Source organism: Eptesicus fuscus, chromosome 17 (genome assembly GCF_027574615.1).
Source record: "Eptesicus fuscus isolate TK198812 chromosome 17, DD_ASM_mEF_20220401, whole genome shotgun sequence".
In the NCBI taxonomy this organism is placed as follows: Eukaryota; Metazoa; Chordata; class Mammalia; order Chiroptera; family Vespertilionidae; genus Eptesicus; species Eptesicus fuscus.
Genome location: NC_072489.1, coordinates 352,464 through 380,302, shown reverse-complemented (window position 1 = coordinate 380,302; position 27,839 = coordinate 352,464). Strand labels below are relative to the sequence as shown.

At 42.2% G+C, this 27,839-nt stretch overlaps 2 protein-coding genes across 14 annotated transcripts in view; both read right to left on the bottom strand.

The window, feature by feature from the left end:
- CCSER2 (coiled-coil serine rich protein 2) overlaps nt 1-27,839 on the bottom strand; it is a 221,163-nt gene that overhangs the window by 44,486 nt on the left and 148,838 nt on the right. The gene's annotated exons all lie outside the window — the stretch shown is intronic.
- On the bottom strand, nt 7,712-8,573 carry LOC129152071 (CD63 antigen-like). Its single transcript, XM_054729290.1, has one exon. It carries the CDS (start codon nt 8,516-8,518, stop codon nt 7,805-7,807), a length of 714 nt encoding a protein of 237 aa, XP_054585265.1. The 5' UTR covers nt 8,519-8,573; the 3' UTR covers nt 7,712-7,804.

Here is a 27,839-nt window from a genome sequence, read left to right as displayed (position 1 = left end):
AGCATGCCTGGCCAGGTGGCTCCGTTGTTTGGAGTGTCATCCCATACATCAGGGCACATACCTAGGTTGTGGGTTAGATCCCCGGTCAGGGAGCATATGGGAGGCAGCCAATTGATGTTTCTCTTTCTCTCTCTCTCTCTCTCTCTCTCTCTCTCTCTCTCTCTCCCCCCCCCCCATTTCTTCTCTCTAAAATCAATAAAAACATCCTCAGGTGAGTAGTAAAAGGAACAAAAAAATGTTGAAGTGGAAAAAAAAGAGCTAGGGCAAGAGAAATTTGTGGAAATCCTACCTAATAATAGACAAATATGCAAATGGACCGCACCTTTGCTACGCCCAAGCCACGCCCACCAGCCAAGCCACGCCCATCAACCAATCAGGACGAGTATGCAAATTACCCCACCCAAGATGGCAGCTAATTTGCATATCAAGACAGTGTAGAAAGAAGCCAAGAGCTGAAGAAGGGAGCAAAGCTGTGGAGAAGCAAGCAAGCCAGGGGGGAGGAGAAGGGAGGAGCGGAGGCGGGTTGGCGGAGAAGGCGGTGCAGGGGAGAAGGGAAAAAAGCAGGCGGGCTGGCGGAGAAGGCGAAGGCGGGACGAGGGAGAAGGGAAGAGAGCAGGCGGGGCGGGGTAGAGTGCAGCAGGAAACCATATTGTAGGATTTTTCCTGCAATGGGAATGCTAGTTAATAACATAATATACTAGAGGCCCAGTGCATGAAAATTCGTGCACCTGGGGAGCGGGGGGGTCCCACAGCCTGGCCTGCTGCTTTCTCACAGTCTGGCCTCCCTCTGAGGGAGGTGCCCGGACAGGTCGATCAGGGGATGGCACTGGCTGGCAAGGGGCAGCTCCACACCCACCTCGTGCATCGCCCCTCCACTGCTGTCCCCTTCCTCTGCCTGCTGGCATGTGCCTTGGCTGGCCTGGTGCCACCTGCTCGCTAGCCCCACCCCCTGCCAACCAGTCATTCCGCTGTTCAGTCGATTTGCATAATACGCTTTTATTACCTTATAATAGAGAAATATGCAAATTGACCGCACCTTCGCTATGCCCAAGCCACACCCACCAACCAAGCCACGCCCACCAAACACGCCCACCAGGAAACCGTTGCAGGGACGTTGGTGCAAGGACGCTGGGTGCAGCCGAGCCCAAGGCTGGGGAAAGCCGCCCGAGGCTTTCCCGGCCTTGGGCACCAGCGGGGAGCCTGCACCGATCGCAGGAAGCCACTGGGGGTCGGCTCCTGCGATTCCTAGCAGGGACGCTGGGTGTGGCCGAGCCCAAGGCCACCGCCCGGGGCCAAGCCCTGACCCTGAAAGAAGGCAGAAGGCGGTGGCCACAGCCAAGGCCTGGGTCCCAGGTGCCGGCAGAAAACTGGTGCAGGCAGCCAGGTGAATGAAGGTCTATTGCACGAATCTTCGTGCAAACGGGCTACTAGTATTATATAAGATGAGTAGGTGAAGCAAAACACCACTGAAACTTTTAGAATGGGAAAAGAAAAATGACAAATTTTCTAAAGAATTTTAAGATTCTCTCACCTGTGAAAAATGTACCGTATTTTCTGGCGTATAAGACGACTGGGCGTATAGAAGATTTTCCTGGGTTAAAAAGTCGTCTTATACACCGGAAAATACGGTAAAATAAAAGTCAAATTAAATCTGCTTTGGTTTAGCTGTGGTGTTTGGGGGTATAAACGAGACAGAAACAGTAATATTAAGTAACTCAGCAAGGATTGGCCAAAAAAACATTTGATTAAAAATACTAGATACATGAGTATATATTCTGCATCTTCTATAAAGTCTGAGAACAGGCACAACTAACTAATGGTGTTAGAAATCAGAGAACAGAGATTGACTCAGGGGGAAGAGGTCACTGGCTGGGAAGGAGCACTGCGGAGCCACCAGGGTGATGGGAACCACATGCAGGGGGCATGGTCACGTGCTATGCAGAGCCCCAGGTGTAGACCTAAGATTGGTACAAGTGAAACAGTACTGGACGCATGCTATACCTCAATTTTTAAAATTTTAAAAAATTTATTTTTTTGTCCTTAAACACAATAAAGAAAATGACAAGATAATATTAAGTCCCTTGCCAAAATGGTTTGGAACAACCAGCTAAGAAATGCACGTTCAAGGATTCACAGACAACCTCAAGAACGATGAGCCAGTGAAGAACACACCTGGGACACGGGGAGAAGCTGAGCCCCGCACCGAGGCAGGAAAACCGTGGGCTGGCACCGTGTTTGTTCAGATGGTACCGAGCTGCCTTGGGAAACCCAGGGATTTGACAACCTTCAAGGAGCAATATGACCACAATCTTTCTCAGACGTATCTGTCCTGAAGGAAATCCCCCAGACCACGGAAACATCTGGCATTAAACAAGAGTGCCAGACAGGAGACATAAGCATGTAGGTCATTTTCCTCTTTATTTATTGTGCTGTACATCTACTAAATCAGTAGCTAAAGGGATGGGGCCAAGGAATGTGTAGATAGAAAAGTTCAATTGGTAATACTGATTGACAGTGAAAAAATAAGCATCTGCCAAATTCCCAGCATAAATGACATTTATTGGTGGTATCATAGGGACATCCAGAATTTGACTTGAAAGGGGAGGCAATGGCCTAATGAATAACAAATATTCTTATTCTCAGAACAACACCTTTAAAAATGTTATTCTATGTATGTTCTTAAAAAGAAAAATTTTACAAGACTCATGTCAGTAAAAAGTTCAGCTCTGCTGTAAATACCTTGACATATGAAACCAGGGCCAGGCCTACATACAAGTATATATTTGAGAAAAGAGGGACTTTAAAATTTGACTTAATTTCAAACATCAATAGTATCTTTCTGCCCATGCAAAGCAGGAACCTCAAGGAGTGAGAGACACACAAGCACACACCATTCTGCCTTGAGCATGTGTGTAGCTGTGGGAACTATGCAGTAGACCAGGAAATATGAACATCAGCTTTCAGGGGAAAGGAAAATCGGGAGTCCAGGAACTCAGATACCACCAGGGAGGTTGCGAAGTACCAGGAGCTCAGGAAAGCGACTCCAGAAAGTTGTACCTGAGTTTCTAGGTTCTTCCCTGAGAGGCACTTCTGAGATCTGATTCTAACATCAGAGCAATGACTGAGCACTAAACTAAGACCGCTGCGCAGGACCCAAACTAGCTCTGCACGATGTATACTCAGAATATAGCTGGAGAGTATGGCAGAGGCTTTGAAAACAGAATTGATGTTAAAACCACAATCTCAAAGTGGCTAGGTGGAACCTGTAGCCTCAACCCAAGCAAACTGTTTGCCTGCTATAAAAAAATAAAAATCAATATTCTCCAGAGCATTTAAACAAGATGAAGAACCAAAATTACTCAACATACAAACAAGGGAAATACCAATTCACAGGAAAAGACAGTCAACAGACATCAATGCCAAATTAACATAGATGTTGGGATTAACTGGAAGAGATTTTAATAGAACTATTATAAAAAAATTCTCCAAAAGTAAGGGTAAACTCTTGAAGGGAATTAAAAGAGAAGGTCTCAGCAAAGAAATAAGACAAAGTAAAAACAAATGGAAAATTTAGAACTGAAAAGATTTAATAACCAAAATACATGAGATGGACTAAGTACCACCATTAGCTATGATGGAGTGAACTTTAAGGCAGATCAACAGAAATCATCCAACCTGAACAACGAAGAGATTAAAAGATTGGCAAAACAAACAAACAAACAAACAAACACACACCTCACAAACAACCCCCCCAAAAAATGGAGCCTACGGCCGAAACCGGTTTGGCTCAGTGGATAGAGCGTCGGCCTGCGGACTGAAAGGTCCCAGGTTCGATTCCGGTCAAGGGCATGTACCTTGGTTGCGGGCACATCCCCAGTAGGGGGTGTGCAAGAGGCAGCTGATCGATGTTTCTCTCTCATCTGATGTTTCTAACTCTCTATCCCTCTCTCTTCCTCTCTGTAAAAAATCAATAAAATATATTTAAAAAAAAATAGAGCCTACTAAGTAAAATATATTTGAAGAAATAATGATTAAACAAACCTCAAATTTGGTGAAAGACATGAACCTTCACATTTGAGAAGCTCAATTTAAAAGAATAGAACATAGACAAAGTGTGCTCTCTGAACATAAAGGAATTTACCTAGAAATCAGTAACAGAAGGGTAGTACTATTCAAACACTTGGAGAGTAAACAGAAACTTCTAAATCATGCCTGAGTCAAAAGAAGTCTGGGGGTAAACAAAAAAGTACTTGGAATTGAAGGAAAATGAAGACACTACATACCAAAATTTGTGGAAGGCAACTAAAGCAGTGCACAGAGAGAAAATTATTGTATGTGATTGTTTATATGAAAAGAAAGGTGTTAACTCAAAACTGGAGCAAAAAAGCCCAGAATAAGCAGAAAATAATAAAGAGCAGAAGTTAATGAAATTGAAAACCAACAAATAGAGAGAAATCAATAAACCAAAAACAGGTTCTTTGACAACTGCAAAGCCTCTAGCAAAACTGCCGAAGAGCAAAAGACAGAAAGCACAAATCAGACCCTTGCAGGGACACAGAAGACAGAAATCGGGCAATGGGAGCAGAAATATCATTATTGATGTCACGGGCATTAAAAGCTAGTAAGGTAATAATACTGAGTGACTAAGCACACAAATTTGACAACTTATATGAAATGAAGAAATTACTCAAAAACCACAAACGAAACTCATCCGAAATGGAACAGTTTGAGTATATATCTATGATTATTAGTGAAATTAATTCATAGCTTAAACCTTCCTTAAGAGAAAAATGGAAGGCAGATATTTTCCTGGCAAATTCTTCCAAAATTTAAAGAAGAAATATCAATTCTATACAATCTTAGAGAAAACAATCAAATTAAATTACTCAAATCACTGAATGCGGCCAACATTTTCCTGATAGCAAACAAAGACTGTATAACAAGACTGTAGGTCAATATCCCTCATGAACAGAAACACAAAAGTCCTTCACAAATTCAACAATACATAAAAAGGAAAAAGCATGAACAAGCAAGGTTGATGCTGGGAATGTAAAGCTGGTTCAATAGTTGAAAAGGAATGTAATTTACCATATTAAGAGATAAAAGATCACCAAGACCGGTTTGGCTCAGTGGATAGAGCATCAGCCTGCGGACTGAAAGGTCCCAGGTTCGATTCCGGTCAAGGGCATGTACCTTGGTTGCGGGCACATCCCCAGTAGAGGATGTGCAGGAGGCAGCTGATCGATGTTTCTCTCTCATTGATGTTTCTAACTCTTTATCTCTCTCCCTTCCTCTCTATAAAAAAATCAATAAAATATATTTAAAAAAAAAAAAAAGAGATAAAAGATCAATATGATTATCCCAACAGATACAGATAAAGTTTCTGAAAATGATAAAAACTCAGCAGCAAAGTAGGAATAGAAGGGGAAGTTGCTCAACCTGATGAAGTTCTTCTAAAATAACCTACAGTTAACATCATATTTAACAGTAAAAGATAATGTTTTACCCCTAAAACCAGGAACAAGGCACTCCTAGTCACAACTGCACTGGAGTTTCTACTCACTGCAATAAAGTGAATAATAATAATAATAATAATAAAAGACAAGTAGGAAAGGAATAAAACCATCTCTAGTCAGTATAATTTTTGTTGTAAAAAATTCCCAAAGTATCTACAATAATACTACTAGAATTAATTCATGATTTATGAAAGTCACAAGATATATGGCCAATATACAGAAATCTACTATCGATATTGCAGGCTACAACTAAAAATTACAATTTAAAAAAATGACCCCAATAAACCCAAATCCACAAAACAAAAAACAAACAAAACCAAGAAAAATCAAAATCTAAAATTTAAAAATATACATCTAGGTATAAATCTAACAAAATATAGACAAACCCTCTATATTAAAAACAAAAGTATTTGACTAAATAAATCAGAGATGACCTACGTAAAGGGAGAGACATACTGTTAATGGATTAAAAGACAGTATTGTTGAAATGGCAATTCTCTTCCATATTTGCTACAGATAAGTACCCTCCCAACCAAAATCCGAGAATAATTTTTTTAAGAAATAGAAAAGCCACTTCTTAAACTTATCTAGTGAGGCATAAAAACTAAAATAATCAAGCAATTTTGAAAAGAAAAACAAAATTGGAGGAGTCACATTACTTCATCTCAAGACCTGCTATCTATGTAATAGAGGAATATGCAAATTAGCCCAGACACCGTAACGTCACGACCAGACAGCAGGGACCTGAGTCTGCATGGTGCCGGGCCGGAGCAAGGGACCTCAGGCCGTGCCCCCCCGTCCCATGGGGCTTGATGGGGGACCTCAGGATGCACCCCCCACCCCAGTGCCAGGTTGGGGACCTCAGGCCACACTCCCCCACCTGGCAGGGCTTGACAGGGGACCTCAGGCCACAACCCTGCCCCAGTGCTGGGCCAGGAGACCTGAGCTTGCGCCCCCCACCCAGCGCTGGGCTGGGGGATCTGAGGATGTGCCCCCCCCACTCCCAGAGGGGCTTGACAGGGGTGGGGCCAGCTGGGTCTGGGTCTCACCCAATGGGGTTGGGGCCGGCCGGGTTTGGGTCTCCTGCATTTTTGAAGTGCGTGCGGGGACTTAACTCTGGGTCCTGCAGTGCGCCCGAGACTCTAACAGGAGGGAGATTTCCATATACATTTTTATTAATATTCTTTCATCTCTGACACTTCTATTATAGAGAAAGGGCAAATAGCAATATTAAAGTATTTCCTCTAATTAATTCCCTTTTAATGTGCACGAATTTCATGCAACAGGCCACTAGTAAAATGAATAGTAATCAAGAGTGTGACATTGGCAAAAAGACAAACACTGATCTAAGGATCAGAATAGAACGCACATACATGTTCAAGGGCATTTCTGACAAAAATACAAAGGCAATTCAATAGAGAAAGGACAGCTTTTTCAACAAATGGTGCTAGATATGCAATAAAATTAATTTTTCTCATACCTCACATCATATATAAAAATTCTCAAATCAGATTTTAAACCTAAATGTCAAACTTAATACTATAAAACTTCCCCAAATAAATAAAAAATCTCTCTGACCTTGGGTTGGGCAAAGATGTCTTAGATATGATACCAAAAACATTATCATAAAAATTTAATAAATTTCATTTCTGCTCTTTGAAAAACTATCAGCACAATGAAAAAGAAGCCATGAAAGAGGAGAAAATATTTGCAATAATTCAGGTAAAATACTTACCAGAGTGACTAACTCATAGAGAATATTTATAAATTGCTAGCTATTTTTAAACAATAGTAACAAAAATAATGAAAATGTGAAGTTCCAGAATATTTAACCAACCTTATTAACTCAACGGTATAAAGCTGCCAAAAGTGAATTCCGTTTTTCGAAGTGTTTGTTAATGGGCCAAAGAACAAACACTTAACAAAAAAACAAAAAATCTACAAATGGCAAATAAGCATAAGAAAACATGCTCAAAATTAGTCAAAAGGTAAATGCAAATTAAAACTATCGTAAGATACCATTGCACACCCAGGAGAAAGGCTTTTGAAAATTCTATCAATACCAAGTGTAGGCAAGGATGCAGAACAACTGGAACTTCTCATTAATCATTGGTGAGAATGCAAAATAACAGCCGCTTGGGAAACAGTTTGGCAGGTTCTTAAAAAGTTAAATGTACCTTTCCCAATTCTTTTTTTTTTTTTGGTCTGAAAAAATAATCAGTTTAATTGAAAAATGTGGAGCATATTATCCCACTCTCTTAGATGAGGGGCTAAAGAGACCAGGGTCCCTACATCACTTCAGAGCCACTTTGGATACTCTTCACAAGGCAGCAGGCAAAGGTAATTCCCAGGACCTCCACAAAGGTAATGCCCAGGGCTGCTGCAGCCACCACCAGCACGTTGCTCCTCAGCCACACCCCAATCTTCTCCACACAGCCCTCAGTGTGGATGTCCTTCACCTTGAAATTAACCCCACAGCCCTCAGTGACATTGACGCAGCAGGAGTCAGGGACACGGTTCTTGGGCTCAAGAGGGACCGTCTCCCAATCTGTGTAGTTGGCCGCCCCGCAGCACTTGAATTCTTTCTGCATCCTGTCCAGGAAAAAATCTGTCTGGTTCTGTTTGGGGTAATTCTTCATGTGCTGCCGGAAGTCCTTATTAAATTCTGACATCACCTTGCCTCGAAGCACATAGCCAGCAATGGCGGTGGCCACCTCCACCAGCACGATCAGAGACAGGAAGATGACAAACGTGACCATCAGACAGTAGCTCTCCTGGCAGGCCCCACAGCAGCCCACGATGGCCACCAGGAAGAGGAAGGCACCCACTGCAATGATGACCACAGGCAGCACGGAGCTGGCGGCCCCCTGGTTGACGGTCTGATTGAAGACCAGCAGGGCCCCTATACCCACAGCCATCAGTCCCACTGCACAGGCGAAAAAGGCCAGCAGAAGAACGTAGTGCAAGATCTTGACACATTTCATGCCTCCTTCCACCGCCATGGCTGCCGGGCCTGGGTCCTGAGGCTGCGCGCTCCGCTCCCGCCGCCGCGCTGGGCTCTCTCTATCCTTCCCAATACTACCTGGCAATCCCAGCCCTGGTATTTATCCAAGAGAAATGAAAACATGCATGCAGAAAAGTCTGTGGGTGAATGTTTATAGGGCTTTATTCCTAATTGCCAAAAAGTGGAAGTGACAAAACTATCCTTCAACTGGTACATGGGTAAACAAACTAGGATACATGCATACAATGGAATACTACTCAGGAACAAACAGGAACAAGTACTGATACATGGATCAGCATGAATGAATTTGAAATGAATTATGATAAGTGAAAAATACTAGACTCAAAAGGCTAGAGTCTTGTCTACTTATGTGACAGTCTTGAAAAGGCAAAACTACAGAGACATAAAACACGTCAGCAGTTGCTAGGAGTCAGTGGGTGTAGGGATCAACTATAAAAGGGGAAAAAAGAATTTTTTGAGGGTGGGACTGTAAAAACTACATAATTATATGCATTTGTCAAAGCTCACAGAACTGTACAATAAAAAAGGCTACATTTTACTGCATGGAAATTATATCTCCACAGAACTGCTAGGTTGAATCATGCTCTCCCAGAAATTCAGGCTAACCCAGAACTTGTGGATGTAACTTCACTTGGAAATTGGGTATTTGCAGATGTAATCAAATTGAGTTCATCCAAAATGACTGGATGCTTATGAGAGAGAAATTTGGGCACAGAAACACAGGTAACAGGAAGGTCCCAGGAAGATGGAGCAGAGGGGAGGAATGCACCTACAAGCGAGGAATGCCTAGGACGGCCAGCAGCCACCACAGGTTAGATTCCTCTCCTGGAGCCAGCAGAGTGCATGGCCCTCATGACCCCTGATTCCCTATTTCTAGCCTCCAGACCGTGAAAGAATGCATTTCTGTGATTAATGCCACCCAGCGTGTGATACTTTGTTATGGAGGCCCTAGAAAACTAAGATAAGAACTGACTAAAAAAAAAAAAAATGAAGCAAACAAAAAAAGAAATTACATGTAAATCTCAACAATCAGAAAAACAAAACTGATATACAAATCCTATCAAAGAGGGAATATGCAAATTGACCATCATGCTATCACAAAGATGGCGGTGCCCACAGCAGAGGCGGGGTTTCCGTAACACAGGATGGGTGCGCCCACAGTGGAGGCCAAGTTTCTGTAATGAGCCTTGGTAAGCAATCAGCAGGGACCTGAGGCTGCGTGGCGCTGGGCCGGGCAGGGGACCTGAGACTGTGCCCGCTTCCCTGGCGTCAGGCTGTAGGATCTCAGGCCGCGCCCCCTGCCCGGTGGGGCTTGATGGGGGACCTCAAGGTGCACCCCCCAACGCGGTGCTGGGCTGGGGGACCTCAGGTTGCGCACCCCCGACCCCAGTGCTTGGGGACCTGAGGCTGCACCCCCCACCAGGAGGGGCTTGATGGGGTCCCTGAGGCTGCGCCCCCCGACCCGACACGGCTTGATGGGGGACCCGAGGCTGTGCCACCCTCCCAGCACTGGGTCAGGGGACCTGAGGCTGCACCCTCTGCCTAGCAGGGCTTGACGGGGGACCTCAGACCATGCCCCCCGCCCAGCACGGCTTGATGGGGACCTCAGGCCACCCGCCCCCCCCCCCACGGCGCTTGACAGGGGATCTCAGGACACATCTCCCACCTGGCAGGGCTTGATGGGGGACCTCAAGACGCACCCCCCCAACCCCAGCCTGGGCTGGGAGACCTCAGGCCATGCCCCCCGCCTGGCAGGGCTTGATGGGGTCCTCAAGGTCCACCCCCCGCCCCAGGGTTGGGCCGGTGGACCTCAGGCTGTGCCCTTCAATTCCAGCGGGGCTCGATGGGGGACCTCAGGCCGTGCCCCCACCCCAGTGCAAGCCTGGGGACCACAGGCCGCGCCACCTGTCCTGGTGCTGGGCCAAGGGACGTCAGGCCACGCCCCCTGCCCTGCGCCGGGCTAGGAGACCTGAGAATGCACTGGGGAACCTGAGCCTGCTCCCCCGCCCAACGGGGCTTGACAGGGGACCTGAGGCTGTACCCACTCCTGGAGGGGCTTGACAAGAGTGGGGCCGACTGGGTCTGGGTCTCGCACAATTTTGAGGCGCCGCGGGTAGGCAGGGACTTGACTCTGGGTCCCATGGTGCGCCCCAGACTCTGACAGGAGGAAGATTTTCATATACATTTTACTAATTTTCTTTCATCTCTGACACTTCTATTATAGAGAAAGGGCAAATAGCAATATTAAATTATTTCCTCTAATTAATCCCCTTTTAATGTGCACGAATTTCGTGCCCTGGACCACTAGTATTATTATAACAAGAGACAAAGATGAAAAGTATTAATAAGGATAAACAAAGACTTTAATTGGTGATCAGGAACAATCCACCAAGATGTACCAATCATAAAAATTTATACACAGTAGTTCCCCCTTATCTGAAGGAAATACGTTCTAAGACTCCCCAGTGGATACCTGAAACCTGATAGTCCTGAACCCTATATATACTGTTCTTCCCTACACATAACTACCTGTGATAAACTTTACTTTATAAATCATGTACAGTGAGAGCTTAACAACTAGTAATAACATAGAACAATTATAATAATATACTGTAAAAAGTTATGCAAATTTTCCATTTAATATTTTTGGACCACAATTGACCACAGGTAACTTAAACTGAAGAAAGTGAAACCACAGATAAGGGAGCATTACTGCTCTAGTAAAATTGCCTGAAGACACTAAAACAAAAATTCACAGCATTAAAAGGAGAAATGGAGAAATCCATAATTATAGCAGGAAGTTATTCTCAGAAACTCACAGATCAAAGGTAATAATTTAGTAAAGATAAATAAGATATAAGCACAACAATTAAAAAGCTCAATATAACAGACATTCTGCTACTGCAAATACAGAGAGTAGACATTTCATTCAAACACACACCGCGCAGCCACAAACACCAACCATGCGCTAAGTCAGAAAAGGCTGATAAACCACAGCCCATTGGACAGACCAGCCGGCTGCCGATTTTTATTACCATTCATGGACTAAGAACGGTGTTTAATTTCTAATGGCTGCATTTTAAATGACTTCATGAATATCTACATAAAAACCTCAGCCATGCCTCTTGCTGAAAAGGCTAAAGTAGTTACTATGTGGCCCTTTAAGGAAAAGTTTGTTGTTTTTGTTTTCCCTTTTCCCTGCTTTAGAACACACAAAAAAATCAATACATTGCAAATAACTTGTATCAGATAGATATTATTCTTAATTAATTAATGTACTAAGATTAGAAATCAATTGAAAGTGAAAGCCCCATACACCAAACCAATATTTTTGAAAACTGAAAATTAATATTCTAAATAAAATAAATTTATAATATAGCCAAAAACAATTGGGAGTCATTAATGTTTAAATTATTGCTATGCCTCCAAAAAGAAACCTTCTAATATAAGTCTAGCAGTTTAGACATAGGAGATAAAAAAATTACTTCCATAAAAGCATAAGAATTTAAAGAACAGGAATATGATCTCTAACTGCATCAATTAATAACACTAGCTCCCTCCAAATGCCTTTGGCACTGATCAGTGGTGATACTCTCTATTAAATCGTGACTAAGTTGAAAAGTGTCCGAGCCAAAATAAGGAAACAGTTTGAGAAAAGCATCTTTAAGCATTACAGGGGATAATAAAACCTTAAAATAAATAGAAAACCTCTTTTTTAAAAAAGTCTGAATTCCAATCATGCATGCAAAATTCATGATTCACATTACACATACTAAGGAGGTAACATTTATTGATCACTGATGGGTACTGTTGTACACATTTTGCATAATAAATGCAAAAAAATACTTAAGTACAACACATCACTGTATAAAACATGAGCAATTCAGTTTCAGCAGTTTCTGTAAACTCTAGTTAGGATTTTTAAACTCTAAATGCAGGTAACCTTAAGCTAATTAAATGTCAGCATTTTATTAAAGATTCAAAAAGATAGATAAGCCTTCCTTTATTCTTAAGAGTATTAGGGGACTACTGTCAGCAAACAATTTCCACTTTTTGGACACAGCACATAGGTAAACTTTTGTTCTAATAATCTAACTCTTTGTACACATTAACTTGCCGAGAAACCCTATAACAAACTCCATCTTACCCATGTGGTTCTTCTAGGACTTTGCAAAAACTGGGATTTTCCTATGAGTTCCAGAGCAGCTACAATGGACATGGATACTTGAAGTGACTAACAACAACAAAAACCTGGCAGTGTTGGCCAACCTCTGCTGACAAGCATCATCAGTGATGTCAACAAAGCTGCCTTGTGTTTCAGATCTGCTGCAGCAAGTCACAGGAGGCATCTTAGGAAAGGGATTAGAGGATGAAGAGAGATTCATATTTTCATTTGCTTTTCAAAAATTAACTTAAAATATGGTTGAAAAACTGTATCATATCACACAGACTCTGGAATGTGCACTGAGAGTAATTTTTAAGGAATGCTGTAAAATTCACCTATGGGACTTAAAACCTAATGATTTAAGCAACATTAGAGAGGCTTTAAAAAATGCACTCATAAAGCCTAATCTTAAATAAGTGTTTCAGAGATTAGGTGATTCTAACAAATGGTTGAGACAGACATTTTTAAAACAGAAAAATCTATCATGCATTAAAATTGACTGGAATGTTGTGATATTTGCATAGATGTGTAATAATATAAGCAAACTAGAGGCCCGGTGCATGAAATCGTGCACTGGTGGGGGGGGGTGTCCCTCAGCCCAGCCTGTGGCCTCTCACAGTCTGGGAGCCAATGTCTGACTGACGACTTAGCGCTGCCACGGAGGTGGGAGAGGCTCCCGCCACCACTGCTGTACTCACCAGCCATGAGCCAGATATATTTTTTAAAATTTTCTTTTGTTTAGACTTTTAAAGTAAATAAAAGTATTTTATTTGTACATATCGAATCAGGATATCCTTTCCAATAGGTTTCTTGTGACACTTAAAAATATTAGCTGCAAATTTCTTCTAACTTAATAAAATTTCTATATTTAATCAAAATATTCAACTCTTCAAACATCTGAATTTACTATAGAATAAAACATGAAAGTAAATAATTGATCCTTAATACTGAGTTTTTCTCAACATTTACTTTAAAATCCTCCTGTGTCCAATTGTTTTTCAGTAGACATTTCAGCACATACTTCTGCGTTTTCTATCTTCTCCTACTGCTCTATATTTCTGTTTGGTCAGTATTATACCCTGCTCTAAAGGCCTCCCCCTTTTTTTTTTTTGTCATAATGTACACACTGACCTTAGCCTTTGGAGTTAATAATTCTGGAGTCATACTGATGAATCCTAATAATAAAGCTGTTGTGACTTCAACTGAAATGGTATTATATCTATAAATAGTATTGGAAAGAATTATTGGTTCCAATCGTACACTCATTTGGTATGTTATCTTTGTAACACATCATTATACTATTTAACATTAGAATGTCTTCCTAAGACTATAAGGTAGCTGTCTTGATTACTACATTAATGTCCATGGATTAAGTTAGAATGTTTATAATACTTAGCTTTCCCACAGAACATTAGTATTTTCTTTAAATTTTTTACACAAAGTTTTGTAGGTTTCTTTATGAAACAACACAAAGCTCAGCAAATTTATTGATGATTTAATGTTTTATTGATCAGTGATTAATTATTTCTAATTTAAATATAGGATTTATTATGCTTGGAGTCTTGAGTATAGTACTGCTTATCTACTAGAACAGGTTTGCTTTTTGGGGGGGACTATGTGATATAAAACATATTTTATATCACAACCAAGTACACACATACACACACACACACATACACACACACATACATAAATATGTGTGCATGTGTGCTTATATCTAAATAAGGATGAGTGGATAGATGGATGGTGGATGGCTAAACAGATACAGATATCACATTAAAAACAAGTTTCACAAAACAGAATCTGCCCTTATTACATGTGATGCCCCCTGACAGTTTTTATACTAATCTAGTTTGTTGGGAAAAAATTATAGTTACTATGGACAAATTTTATTTCAAAACCCACTAGCTCATTATAATGTGTAGTTTTAAGAAAAACACATCAGCCCAACTGGGGTGGCTCAGTGGTTGAGCACTGACCTATGAACCAGGAGGTCATGGTTTGATTCCCAGTCAGGGCACATGCCCAGGTTGGGGCTTGATCCCCAGTGACAGGCATGCTGCGGGGAGCGAATCAATGATTCTCTCTCATCACTGATGTTTCTGTCTCTCTCCCACTCCCTTCTTCTCTGAAAACAATAAAAAAAATATATATCCTATCTAATAATAGACAAATATGCAAATTGACCATACCTCTGACACACCCACAAGCCACACCCACAAGTCACACCCACCATCCAATCAGAGCGAGTATGCAAATTAACCCAAACCAAGATGGCTACAGCCACAGAGAGCAAGGTTTCCTAGGTAACAGAGGAAGCCAAGCTTTCCGCCTGCCCTTTCCAGGCCTAAGCCTCCACTCAAGCGACAAAGTTTCAATTATAGAAGGTAAACAAATTCAAACAAATGGCGGCAGAATGCAGCTTGAGAGAGCAGGCCAGGGTTGCTGCCTGCAACAGGGGAAGCAAAACTTTTCGCACACCCTGGCCGGGCCCACCCGCTTAAGGCAACAAAGTTTCAATTATAACCCCAACACAAATGGCTTCTGGCCTCGGAGGGAGCCCCAGGCTTGGCTCCGCTCCAGGCTACAAAGTTTCAATTGTTGAAGGAAAATAAATTCCAGATACCAGGGCCTCCGCTTGGGTTGCCAGGGGGCATGGCCAGCCTGCAAACCACCACAGGCCCCTCTCTCAGGCCGCCCCACACCCCAAGGGAAACCCCACCTGATCCGGGACGCCCTTCAGGGCAAACCAGCTGGCCCCCACCCCTGTACCAGGCCTCTATCCTATCTAATAAAAAGTAATATGCAGATTGATCATCACTACAACACACAATATAGCTGCCCCCATGTGGTCAAAGATCCTGCCCCCATGTGGACACAAGATGGCCACCACAGATGGCCAGCAGGAGAGGGCAGTTGGGAGGCACCCGGCCTGCAAGGGAGGGCAGTTGAGAGGGACCAGGCCTGCAAGAGAGGGCAGTTGGAGGTGATCAACCCTGAAGGAGAGGGCAGTTAGGAGTGACCAGGCCAGCAGAGGAGGGAAGTTGGGGGCAAACAGGCTGGCAGCGGAGTGGTTAGGGGGTGATCAGGCTGGCAGGCAGAAGCGATTAGGGGCAATCAGGAAGGCAGGCAGGCAAGCAGTTGGGAGCCAGCAGTCCTGGATTGTGAGAGGGATGTCCCAGATTGGAGAGGGTACAGGCTGGGCTGAGGGACAACCCCCCTCTGTGCACGAATTTCGTGCACCGGGCCTCTAGTATATATATATTTTTAAAAAGAGCCCTAGCCAGTTTGGCTCAGTGGATAGAGCATTGACTTGGGGGCTGAAGGATCCAGGATTCAATTCTGGTCAAGGGCTTGATCCTTGGCCCTGGTTAGGTGCATGCAGGAGGCAACCAATAGATGTGTCTCTCACATCGATGTTTCTCTCTGTGTGTCTCTCCCCCTCTCTTTCACTCTCTCTAAAAATCAATGGAAAAATATCCTCAAGTGAAGATTAACCAAAAAAACACACATCAGGTATGGGACAATAATTGTGTCCTCTTTCTTTTTATCTTCATTACTATTACAATCCTTGGTACTCAACAAGTGCTTAATAAAGTTTACTGAATGATGGAATAACAATAACTAATGAATATTCAAGTAAATGAAACTAGCTTTGGGGAAGCTACATAAAATTGTGAGCAATGCGTGCAATTAAAAACCCATAACCTTGCCCTGACCAGAGTGGCTCAGTTGGTTGAGCGATGTCATGTGCACCAAAAGGTCACCAATTCGATGCCAGCTCAGGGTGCTGACTGGAAGCAAACGATCGATTTTTCTCTCTAGCATTGATGTTTCTCTCTTTCATGTCCCTTTCCCTTTCTGTCTCTTCCTCTCTCTAAAAAAAAAAAAAAAAAAAATCAATAATAAAAAAACCTTGGTCATTGTTGCTGTTATTATTGTTAGCAAGATAATAGCTAACATTATTATTAACTAGAGGCCTGGTGCATGAAATTTGTGCATAGGGGAGGGGGGAGCCCTCAAGCCCAGCCTGCACCCTCTCCAATCCAGGACCCCTTGGGGGATGTCTGGCTGCCGGATTAGGCCTGATCCCTGGCAGTTGGTCATCCCTCTCACAATCCTGGACCGCTGGCTCCTAATCACTCACCTGCCTGCCTGCCTGGTCACCCCTTACTGCCTCCCATGCCAGCCAGATTGCCCCCAACTACACCCCCCCTGCCGGCCTGGTCGTCCCTAACTACCCCCCCCCCATGCTGGCCTGGATGCCCATCACTGCCCCCCCTGCCAGCCTAATCGCCCCCAACTGCCCCCCTGCCGGCCTGGTCACCCCCAACTGTCCCCCTCTGCCAGCCTGGTCTCCCCAACTGGCCCCCCTGCTGGCCTGGTCACCCCCAACAGCCCCCTCTGCCAGCCTGGTCACCCCCCAACTGCCCCCCCCCTGCTGGTCTGGTCGACCCCAAATGCCCACCCTGCTGGCCTGGTCACCCCCAACTGCCCCCCCTGCCAGCCTGGTCGCCCCTCACAGACCCCTGCTGGCCTGGTTGCCCCATGCAGTGTGCTGTACAGTCATTTGGTCGCCTCTCATGGCTCCCTCGCCGGCCTGGTCACCCCATGCAGCCTGCTTGTTCAGTCGTTTGGTCGTCCCTCACTAATCCCCCGGTGGTCTGGTCGTAGGCATATTACCTCTTAATTATATAGGATTGAGGGTCAATTTGCATATTACCTCTTAATTATATAGGATTGCTTTCTATGCACCAGACAGTACGTTTACTAATTTATCTGAATTTCTTCACAATAGTCTTGAGATAGGAGCCATAGACTCCATATCTTTTATAAAAATATTTAGGCATGAAGTTTAAGTAATTTTTCCAAGATCACACAACAAACAAGTAAAAAAATCTGGTCTAAATTCAAATTCTAATTGTTTAAAATTACATTTATTTTTATTAACATTAATATCTAGAAATTCAGCATTAACCAATTACCCAACAGCTGAAAACAACTAAAATATCCATCAATGGGTAAATGAGTAAAAATATAATTGTGGTACATATATGTGCAATGGAATGCTATTCAGCAATAGAAATAAATGAACTACTGATACACACAAAACAGATAAATATCAAAATTATTATGGTGCATGAAAAAAATCCAAGAAAAAAAAAAAGTACACATAATCCAAATTAGGTAACATTCCAGAAAAGACAAACCTTGAGTAACAGAGAGTGGAACAATTGCTGTCTGGTCCAGGTTTGAGAGAGGACTGACCAAGGGGCACGAGAGGGTATTAGCAGCTATGAAAAATTACATCTTGATTATGCTGGTGGCTACACTACTGAATATATTCATTAAAACTCAAACTGTATACTTAAAAATGAGTGCACTATATTTGAATGCAAATTCCCCTTAAAGTCAATACAGGCAGTCCCCAGGTTACATGGACTCGACGTACGTTGCCATCTCCCACTTATTTATATATATAAAAAAAGAGTTCCGTCATTTCGACGTACGTATATGTGTGCTTTATGTTTTTTATTATTTATTTACCACAAGTAAAGTCAGGACTTGTTATCTTTCTTTTACATTTTTGTAACTGTGTCACTTCATTACTGCTGTGTCTGCTCCATCTGAGTGATGTAGGTGCCTATGGAGGTGGGTTCCGACTTACGGTGAAAATCGCATTACGTTGCGCTGTAGGAACGATCTCCCACGTAACCCGAGGACCTACTGTAAATAGTTTAAAGATGCTTTTCCTTCCTCTTCCCTTCCCTTTCACTTCCAGAACAAGCCACTTGGTGAGACAGAGCAAGGTAGGCCTACCCCCCAAAAAGCAGCCTAGCCTGGAGTTTCAGAGCCTAAATAGGCTGAGGAATATGACCCTCAGGGGAAGCAGCCATGTCAGACCCCAAATAGTTCAAAGGATAACGATAGAAAAGATGGGGACCCAGTCTGATATTGGAATCGAGCCTTAGTAGAAGGAGGAGGGCACATATGGGTGGCCTGATGGGGGCTGCCAGAGTCCAGGCAGAGCGATGTGGCAGCCATACATGGATGGCCTGGACAGGATTACCCAAGCTCAGCGTGAAGAAGGGATCTATTTAGGAAGAGGCCCAGTGCCAGGTGTAAGACCCAAACAGAACAAGGAGAGTGGCCATGTGTGGGCATCAACTAACACGTGGTATCCAGCCCAAGCGTAGTGAGGAGGCAGCATAGGAGAGGGAGAGTGGTGTGGGTGTCAGAGCCCATGCGGGTGAAGAAGGCGTGCACAAAGGGAGGGAAGCAGCCATGCATGTGGACTTAGAATCTTAGTGGGGTGAGGAGGGCAACTACATAGGAGAGGTGACAGCAGAGGTAGGAAAATTGGTTACACCTAAGAGGATTGATCAAATGAGTAAATATATTAAGGAAAATAGATACCAATTTTCTCCCTGTTGGAGAACAGAATTATAAATATGGAAAAGGAGAAATGCTGTCTTTAGACTCAATTAAGGTATGAATACAGTTCTTAACAGATACAGACAGATATAAAAATACAGTCACAGTATGCAAACAGACACCCACAACACACACATACACATCTTAAACGAGCTTAAAGGCACTGACCCCGCAGCCCCCCCTAACCCCCTGCCGCTGACAATAGCAATAAGCACAACTAGCCCCCAGATCTTGGCTTCCAAATACCATTTTTTATTGGGCTCCTTGGGGAAATGGCTGTTTCCAGTTTGGAACAGGGGAAATACTAAATAGCCTGGTACCTCTGGAAAGAACTACTCCAAGAAGATGGGTACAAGTCAAAGCATAGAAGCCAACCTGAAAAAACTCTCAAATGCCAAACTTGGGCAGTCTGAGCATGATGATAAATTATATTCCCAAATTCTAACTGATTGCATAAAATAAGAAACCACAGGACATAATATAAATAAATCATTGAATAAAATTTGACAAGGAATGGGATATTTATAGTTTCAAAATTCCTCCCTACAAAATGCTAATTATATGGGGGAAAGAGTAAGGTCCCAGTTAAGAAGGCTGGCAGCAACACCTTTATCAAGTGGTCAATGCTAATATCACTATTAGGTCAAACAGCATGCCCTCCGACAGGACACAACAACAAGGACAATGCAGCATTGCTGAGATGCAGAACCCAAATGCAAGCATTTATACAAACCCAAAGGGAGAGCATTCTGTAGAATGACTGGCCCATAACATACAAGTGTCAAGGCCATCAAGTCAAGGGAAGGCTGAGGAAGGACTGGGGTTTGAAGGAAACTAGATGGGATCCTGAACTGGACCTTGCTGCTATAAAGGATGTTACCAAGACAGATGGCAAAACCTGAACAGGCTCTGAGGATAGACGCTAACAGTCTCTCAGTGTTGATTTCCTGATTTGGTGACAATGTAGTGGTTATATAGGAGGAAAACCTTTTTTAGTAGGAAATGCACACGATATTTGGGGTGATGTGCTTCAGCAGGCAATTTACTCTCAGTGATTCAGAAGAAAGTTCATGAAACTTGAAGTGCTTGCAATGTTTCTGTAAGAATGGAAAAGTTTCAAAAAGTTTTATATTAAAAAATAAAATAAAAAACAAATTCCATTCATCTCACAAAGGGTATCCACATAAAAGATATAGTAGATATCACATTTAACAGTCAACCATGGAAAGCATGCCTGTTAACTAAGTTCAGGAGCAAACCAGGAACAATCCAATATTATACTGTCGTTCCTAGCCAGTGTGTAGGCAAGGAAAAATACAAACATTAAAAAGGAAAAACATACTATCATTACTGCAGATTACATGCTTATATAAATTAAAAAATTCAAATAAATCTAATGATAAATTATTAGAATTAATAATAGTTGTATCAAGGTTACTGGATACAAATTCAATAAAACCCTGTTTTCTGCATTTCTATACAACAGCAACATTCCATTAGAAAATAGCAGCACTTACAATAGCTACAAAAACTAGAAATATATCAAACAAAATTGTTCAAGACTTTTAAAAGAAAATAAATATAAAACTTTATTGAAAAAATTTTAAAATAAACCAATGGACCTATATCACGTTTTTGGATACTAAGTCTAAATATTCCAAGATGTTAATTCTTCTTGAAATTGTTCTATAGATTCAATGCTATTCCCATTAACACCCCAAATGAATTTTTCATAGGACTCAACAAAATACTTCTAACATCTTATGAAAAAGCAAAATACTAAGAATAGCTGAGATGCTTTAGAACAAAAGCAAGATAGGGAACCATGGTGATGTATTATCAACTCTTATAAAAGCAATGGTTAGATTATGTAATTTGGCAGTGGGATAGTGTCACATAAATAAACATTTTTAAAGAAAAAGCAGCTCATAAAGCACTATTATATATTTCTGTATTTTTATCCCCCAAACATGTAGACAGGGTATGAATCATAAAGAAAATGTCAGAAAGAGGTATCATCATGCTTTTCTCATTATTCCACCTTAGATTTTTCATTTCCTCTCCAAGGTCAAAGCAGATGCTAAATATGATATTATAAAAGCAAACAGGAAAAATAATACAAATAAATGAGAGGGGAAAAAAATGGGCATGACTACTTTGGAAAACTGTCTTGCAGTATCTATTAAAGCTGAATATCTACATACCTTCTGCTATCATAGGTATATACCCAACAAAAATGCATAAGATATATTCACCAAAAGACATACTAGAATATTGTAGCAGCACTATTCATAATAACCAAAAACTGGAAAACTGCCTAAATGCCTATCAACTGGAGAACAAAAGAAATAAATTACAGTATTTTCACATCATATATTACAGTACTCTATAACTATGAGAATGAAACCAAAAAATGGATGACTCACAAATATGTTGAGCAGAAGAAGACAGATTTTAAAAAGAACTTACATTATTTCATTCATATAAAGTTCAAACACAGGTAAACAGCTCTGTGTTCTCAGAAAGCAAATAGTTACTGTTAGAAATGGAGGGTGCTGACTGGAGGGAGCGTCTGCTCCAAGGTATGGTATGTTCTGGTGCTTGCTGGATGCTGGCGGCCTGGGTATGTTTGGTTTGTAAAAATTCACTGAGATAGACCTTCTGAATGGGGTACCCTGCCGGGAACCAATTCCAACATGTCATAATTACAAGAGTCTCATCAAAAGGTTGATGGGACTTGGGGGCTCAACAAGGGCCGAGCCACAAATGTAATTTTACCTGTTGGAAAGGCTAAACGGCACTTCCCCCAACCTGACTGCTTGCTGCCAGACAGCTCAGGGCATTTTTAAATCTACATGTTATTGCCTCCTGTTGGCCAAACACCTGAACAGCTGTAGACTATTCCCCAAACTGACAATGCTTCTGTAAACCTTACCCTTTGAAGCTTATGTCTCCACCTTGCCTTAGGACAAATTGTGTTAATAAATAGCATGGGGTCCTTAGACAAGGGGTAGTCTTTTAGCTCCTTTAGCTGAAGATCCTCTGACCCCCCCAATGCCTTTCAAAATTACCTTTCGTCTTTGGACTCCTTCTTAATCTACGTGCAGCTCCTTTCTCCAGGTTGCTGAACCCTTTGTAAGGCTGGGTCAAGAACCCCTGCAGTATCCTTTTCTATATGCATATTACACTTCAAATGTTTGAAGTGGGATCTAGAGAATTAAAGTAAGGAGACAAGACACTACTAAAAAAATTACATTTTCTATATATCCCATGTTCTTCAGATCGGGATCAACATTCTTATTCAAAATTACCTGAATGTAGGTAATACAATATGAGAAGTACTAAGCTAAAATATTTCCAAAGTCCTGGGTTTAAAATATATTCTTTTTTAAAAATATATTTTATTGATTTTTTACAGAGAGGAAGAGAGAGGGATAGAGAGTTAGAAACATCGATGAGAGAGAAACATCTATCAGCTGCCTCCTGCACACCCCCTACTGGGGATGTACCCGCAACCAAGATACATGCCCCTGACCGGAATCGAACCTGGGACCTTTCAATCCGCAGGTCGACGCTCTATCCACTGAACCAAACCAGTCAGGGTGGGTTTAAAATACATTCTGCATTAATAATGCAACTGGGCGACTGAAATGCAATTAAATCTTGGAATATCACTTTTCTGACCATTAAAACAGTATACCTGCTGTCCTCCCTCCCCACAGTGTTGCTGTGATGAAGAAAATAACATACATTAAAGTGCTGTTTAAACTATAAAGTAACCCTGAGCTGTGTATAACAAAAACAAAAATAGATCAAAGTCCAAACACAATGGTTTACAATTTTTACATTTTATTTGTGTGCAATGAGAATTTTGTTCAAGATCTTAAACAGAGTTCTATTTAACAAAGCAAAGACCCCATTGCTCTGTGTTTGTCTGAGGGATGAAGGACAATCATAAAGAGAGTGCTGGAGGCTGCCTCCATATTCTCCTCTCCCTATTGTCCCCCAAGGTATCTTCTAGACTGCCACTGTGTGCAGGCTTTGGGGTCACACAGACTTGAAGTAAAATGTCCTGATTTTATCACTAATTAGCTTTCTGAGCCTCAACTTCTTCAACTTTAAGAGGACGCCAGTATCACCTACTTTTCAAGGGCTGGAGATCATGTATATTTTAGAACCTAGAACAATGCCTGGTATGCAAAGTATGACCACTACATAAGTTGTACATAGACAACTCTGTAAGACACACGCATGAGAGAGCACTAAAATTCAACTGTTTCCAAAGCAATTAAATTTAACAACTTGAATCTAAAAGTTGGATGTCAGCAATAGCTTCCTAAATATTATGACTTAAGCTATTCCCTCTGCTAATCATTTTCCACAAATCCCTTCAAGTAATATGTTTGAAATAACAATTTGGTCAACCTGACCCTGTTACTCATCTGGCTCACTACTGCCCGCAGAATAATGTCCAAGCTCCTTTAGGGGCACACAGGCCCTTTAGAATCTACCCTAACCTTACCTATCACTCCTGCCTCTTCTCTAAAACCCAACATTTTAACCATATCCAATTATTAGCTGAGCTTTGAACAGGACACATAATTTTCAATAACTTTTTATTTTCCCCTAAACAGTAAATACACATGGTAGAAAATCAGAAATTAGAAAATGTAGATTTTTTAAAAAGACATCACTATGGTCAGTGTAATAAGGCATTAAAAACAACAAAGGTACCTAAATTTAAAAGAGAGAAAAATGTTTTTATTTGCAAATGACTTGATTGTCTAGACAGACAATCCAGTGGGATCTACAAAAAGCTACTGGAACAAATAAGCAAGGTAGTAAAATCAATACGTAAGATCAACTGTATCGCTAAACACTAACAACAAATAATTGGAAATAAAAACGTATAAGAAAATCTCATGAAAATAGCACCAAAAATACACAGTCCTGAGGGGTAAGTCTGCCAGCCAGGGAAGAGCCCCTGCCCTGCCCTCCGGGAGCGGAACGTGCCTCCACTGCTTCCCGGGAGATGTGCACGGTGCCTTCCGTCCAAAGAGAGCAGCGTGTCAAGGAGGAAGAAGTGTGACTGCAGAGGATAAGTATGAAGACCCGAATGTGCCAGCTGATCGATATTTGCATCAGCAGTGATATTCATGTTGCTCGTCTGTACCCTTGATGTGATGTGATGAGATGTGTTGTGATGAACATGGCACTTTATCTTTTTGGTCATCCTCCCAAAACCAACAAACCCATCTAATCATTAGAAAAGCATCATATAAATCCCTACTGAGCGACAGTCTTCAAAACACCTGACAGTACTCCTCAAGACTATCAAGATCATCAAACACAGGAACATCTGAGAAATGGCCCATCCAGAGGAGCCAAAGGAGACATACTGGTAGGTGGTGTCCAGGAGGAGAATCCCAGATCATAAAACTGACAATAGGTAAAAACTAAGGAAATATGAATAAAGTGTGGGCTTTAGTTAATAATGTATTAATATCAGTTCATTAAATGTAACAAATGTACCATTAAAAAAAGACATCATCTGCCCTAGCTGGTGTGGCTCAGTGGATAGAGTGCCGGCCTGTGGACCGAAGGGGCCCAGGTCCAATTCCAGTCAAGGGCATGGACCTCGGTTGCAAGCTCCTCCCTGACCCAGGCTCTGGTTGGGCTTGTGCGGTAGGCAATCAATCAATGTGTTTCTGTAACATCGATATTTCTCTCTGTCATTCCCTCTCTCTTCCACTCTCTCTAAAAATCAATAAAAAAGTATTCTCAGGTGAGGATTAAAAAAGAAAAAAAAGGACATCACATTCTCACCATCTAGGTATTATCACACCTTAGTGCATATCCTTCTGGAGATATTGATACACAAATAAAACTATATGATAATAATGCACAAACTATATGCACAATAAATATGCACAAATAAAACTATATGATAATAATGTCTTTATAACCTGCTTTCTTTAGTCAATAGTCTCTATCTTTCCATTTCAGTAAATTTCTACCTCATTTAATACATAGGCCATATTCAAATTTCCACAACAGACCCAAAATGTCCTTTCTAGTTATCAGCCCAACCAGTATCCAATCCAGAATCTCACATTACATCTAGTTGTGCATTTAATTTAATTTAATGTAGCACTGTCACCTCTCCTCACACCAACTTTTTAGGACACCAACAAGCTAAAGAGATGTCACTATTTTTCCTACAGATTTTTCATCAATCTGAGTTTGGTTCCTTCCTCTCTTATTTGTCTATCTTCTGTTTATCTTGTAAAATGGAAGTTGTAAGTAATGGCTTAAGAAATTAAAAGTAAATGTTTTGGGCTACAATATATTATACATAATTTTGTGTATTATGCATAATTTTGTGTGCTATCGATAATTCTTTGTATCACATGAGAAAATATATAGTATTTGGCTAAACCGATTCATTAGTGACAGGAAAATCAACACTAGATTAGGGCAGTGACAGTTTGATCTCTCCAATGAACAATCATGTGTTTTTCTCTTGCAAACATAAAGTAATTTATATGGTGTTGCTTTAGAACTGTATGAACCGTCTGGGAACCCACTGCCCCTTTTCACCTAATGATTGTGACAATTAATAAACCAGGCATAAAGCAGACATTTTATTAGGGTTTTTAATATGAAGTTTCTCTAATTTCATCACACTTCCTACATTTATTTGCTGGCATTCATCAGCAAAGTTGAATTATCTTCCATCAAGGGTCTCTTTAGTTATTAAAATACTAGAGGCCTGGTGCACGAATGTGTGCCCAGGTGGGGTCCCTCAGGGTGGCCTGCGGGGAGCAGGCCAAAACCCAAAGTCCAACACCACCTGCAGCTCTTACCTGCCACTCCTGGCCCCAATGTGCCTGCCGCAGGCTCACGCCCAATCAGCACTCGCCAGCCATAAGCCCTGTGTCTGGTGCCCTCCTGTGGAGAGTGGCCTGCGGGACTGGGCAGAAACCAGCTCTCTGACACCCCCCCGAGGGGTCCCAGATTGTGAGAGGGCACAGGCTAGGCTGAGGGACCCCACTGGTTCATGATTGGGGCTGGAAAGGGACCACGGGAAGGCTCCAGGGTATGTCCGACCCATCTCGCTCAGTCCCAATCAGCAGGACCCTAGCAGCAAGCTAACCTACTGGTTGGAGCATCTACCCCCTGGTGGTCAGTGCACATCATAGCAACTAGTAGACTCTCTGCCCCCTGGTGGTCAGTGCACATCATAGCGAGCGGTTGAATGGCATTAACATATTATGCTTTGATTAGATGAACAGTCAATCGGTCACCTGATGACTGGACACTTAGCATATTAGCCTTTTATTATATAGGCTAGATCCCACTATAAATGCAGCATAGATGCTTAATTATTTCCTATTAATAAGCATTTTTAAGGTAAGCAATTATATTAACTCAAAGTGTATTAAGTGAGCACTGCTTTTTCTTTTCTTTTTTCTTTACTGAGCATCTTATTACTCATGGGTTTTCCCTCAGTCATTGTGAGAAGTGAAGTAAGAACCTGTACCTTTGCTCATGCTGATTCCCTTGATCTAAGCCCAAATTCTTCACCTGATAAATTCAACTTCCAGTTTGTATTCTCTTTAGTGGCATACAGTTAATTTCTTCATCTCCAATCCCAGAGCAACCTTTTCTCTCTTGCATAAAGATACCTCTGACATAACATTTGATTGCATATCTTTATCACTCCCTGGACTTGTCTTTCACAGGTAGGAAGAGTATCTCACACTAGTGTTACACAGTTTGATTTGTAGATCAGTTCTGGTCCACAAACTGCTTCCTGCCTGAGAAACAATAAACAGCTTGCACCGGACTATAAACCAACTAGTCACTAAACACAGTTTAGTTTGGCTTAATCTCTTTTCCCTTTGGTGGTAAGAATTTGTGAAAGAAGGATGAAATGTGTTCATTTCTATTCTGGCAAGTGCTACTTTAACTCTCAATGGACCAGTAACGAACACTTCTTGTACAAGCTATAACGAATAGCACTGTCCAATCACTGATTACCCTTCCTGCCAGGAACACAAAGGAAGATGAACAGCTGTTGTAAAGAGAGAAGCTGGTGCAGCACTGGAGTCATGGGCGTGTCTAAAGGTCCTTTCTAAGGTGAAGGAAGAGTTGCTGCATCCAAAGGAGATCTAGAATGCTGGTCTCTGTGATTCAGAGGTAGCCTAGTCCTCGCTGGGGTGTATTATTCCAGCCCATTTACCTAGCGGCCTGGGAGCTGCTAGTTCTGAGTAAGACCCAGAAGGCAGCTGTGCAAGCTGCTCTGCCACTCGGGGCCTGTGGTCCAGCAGTGGAGGTGGCAGAGAGGGCACCGTCCGGGACTTCCCAGGCTTCTGCAGGGGAAGCTCAGTGCGGGCCCCTAGGAGCAAAGCCCTGCCAGCCTCTGTCGGGAACTGCTCTCCTTTGGAGACGTAGCTCTTGATGCTTCACTCAGGCCACTCAGTTACCATCACGAACTAGGTATTATCTGACACACAAAGCCATAAAGTTGAGTGTGCATGGCCAGATTCCATCATCAAATGCAAGTGGTACAGATGTGCCAGGGCCCAAGCAGGCCCTGAGGAAACCAGTAAGTACATGAAGAAGTAGCTCCAATGCCCAGTTTCCACACCTGCTCCACTGCCTTCTCTCCCAGCCGCACTCCGCTCTCCTGCGG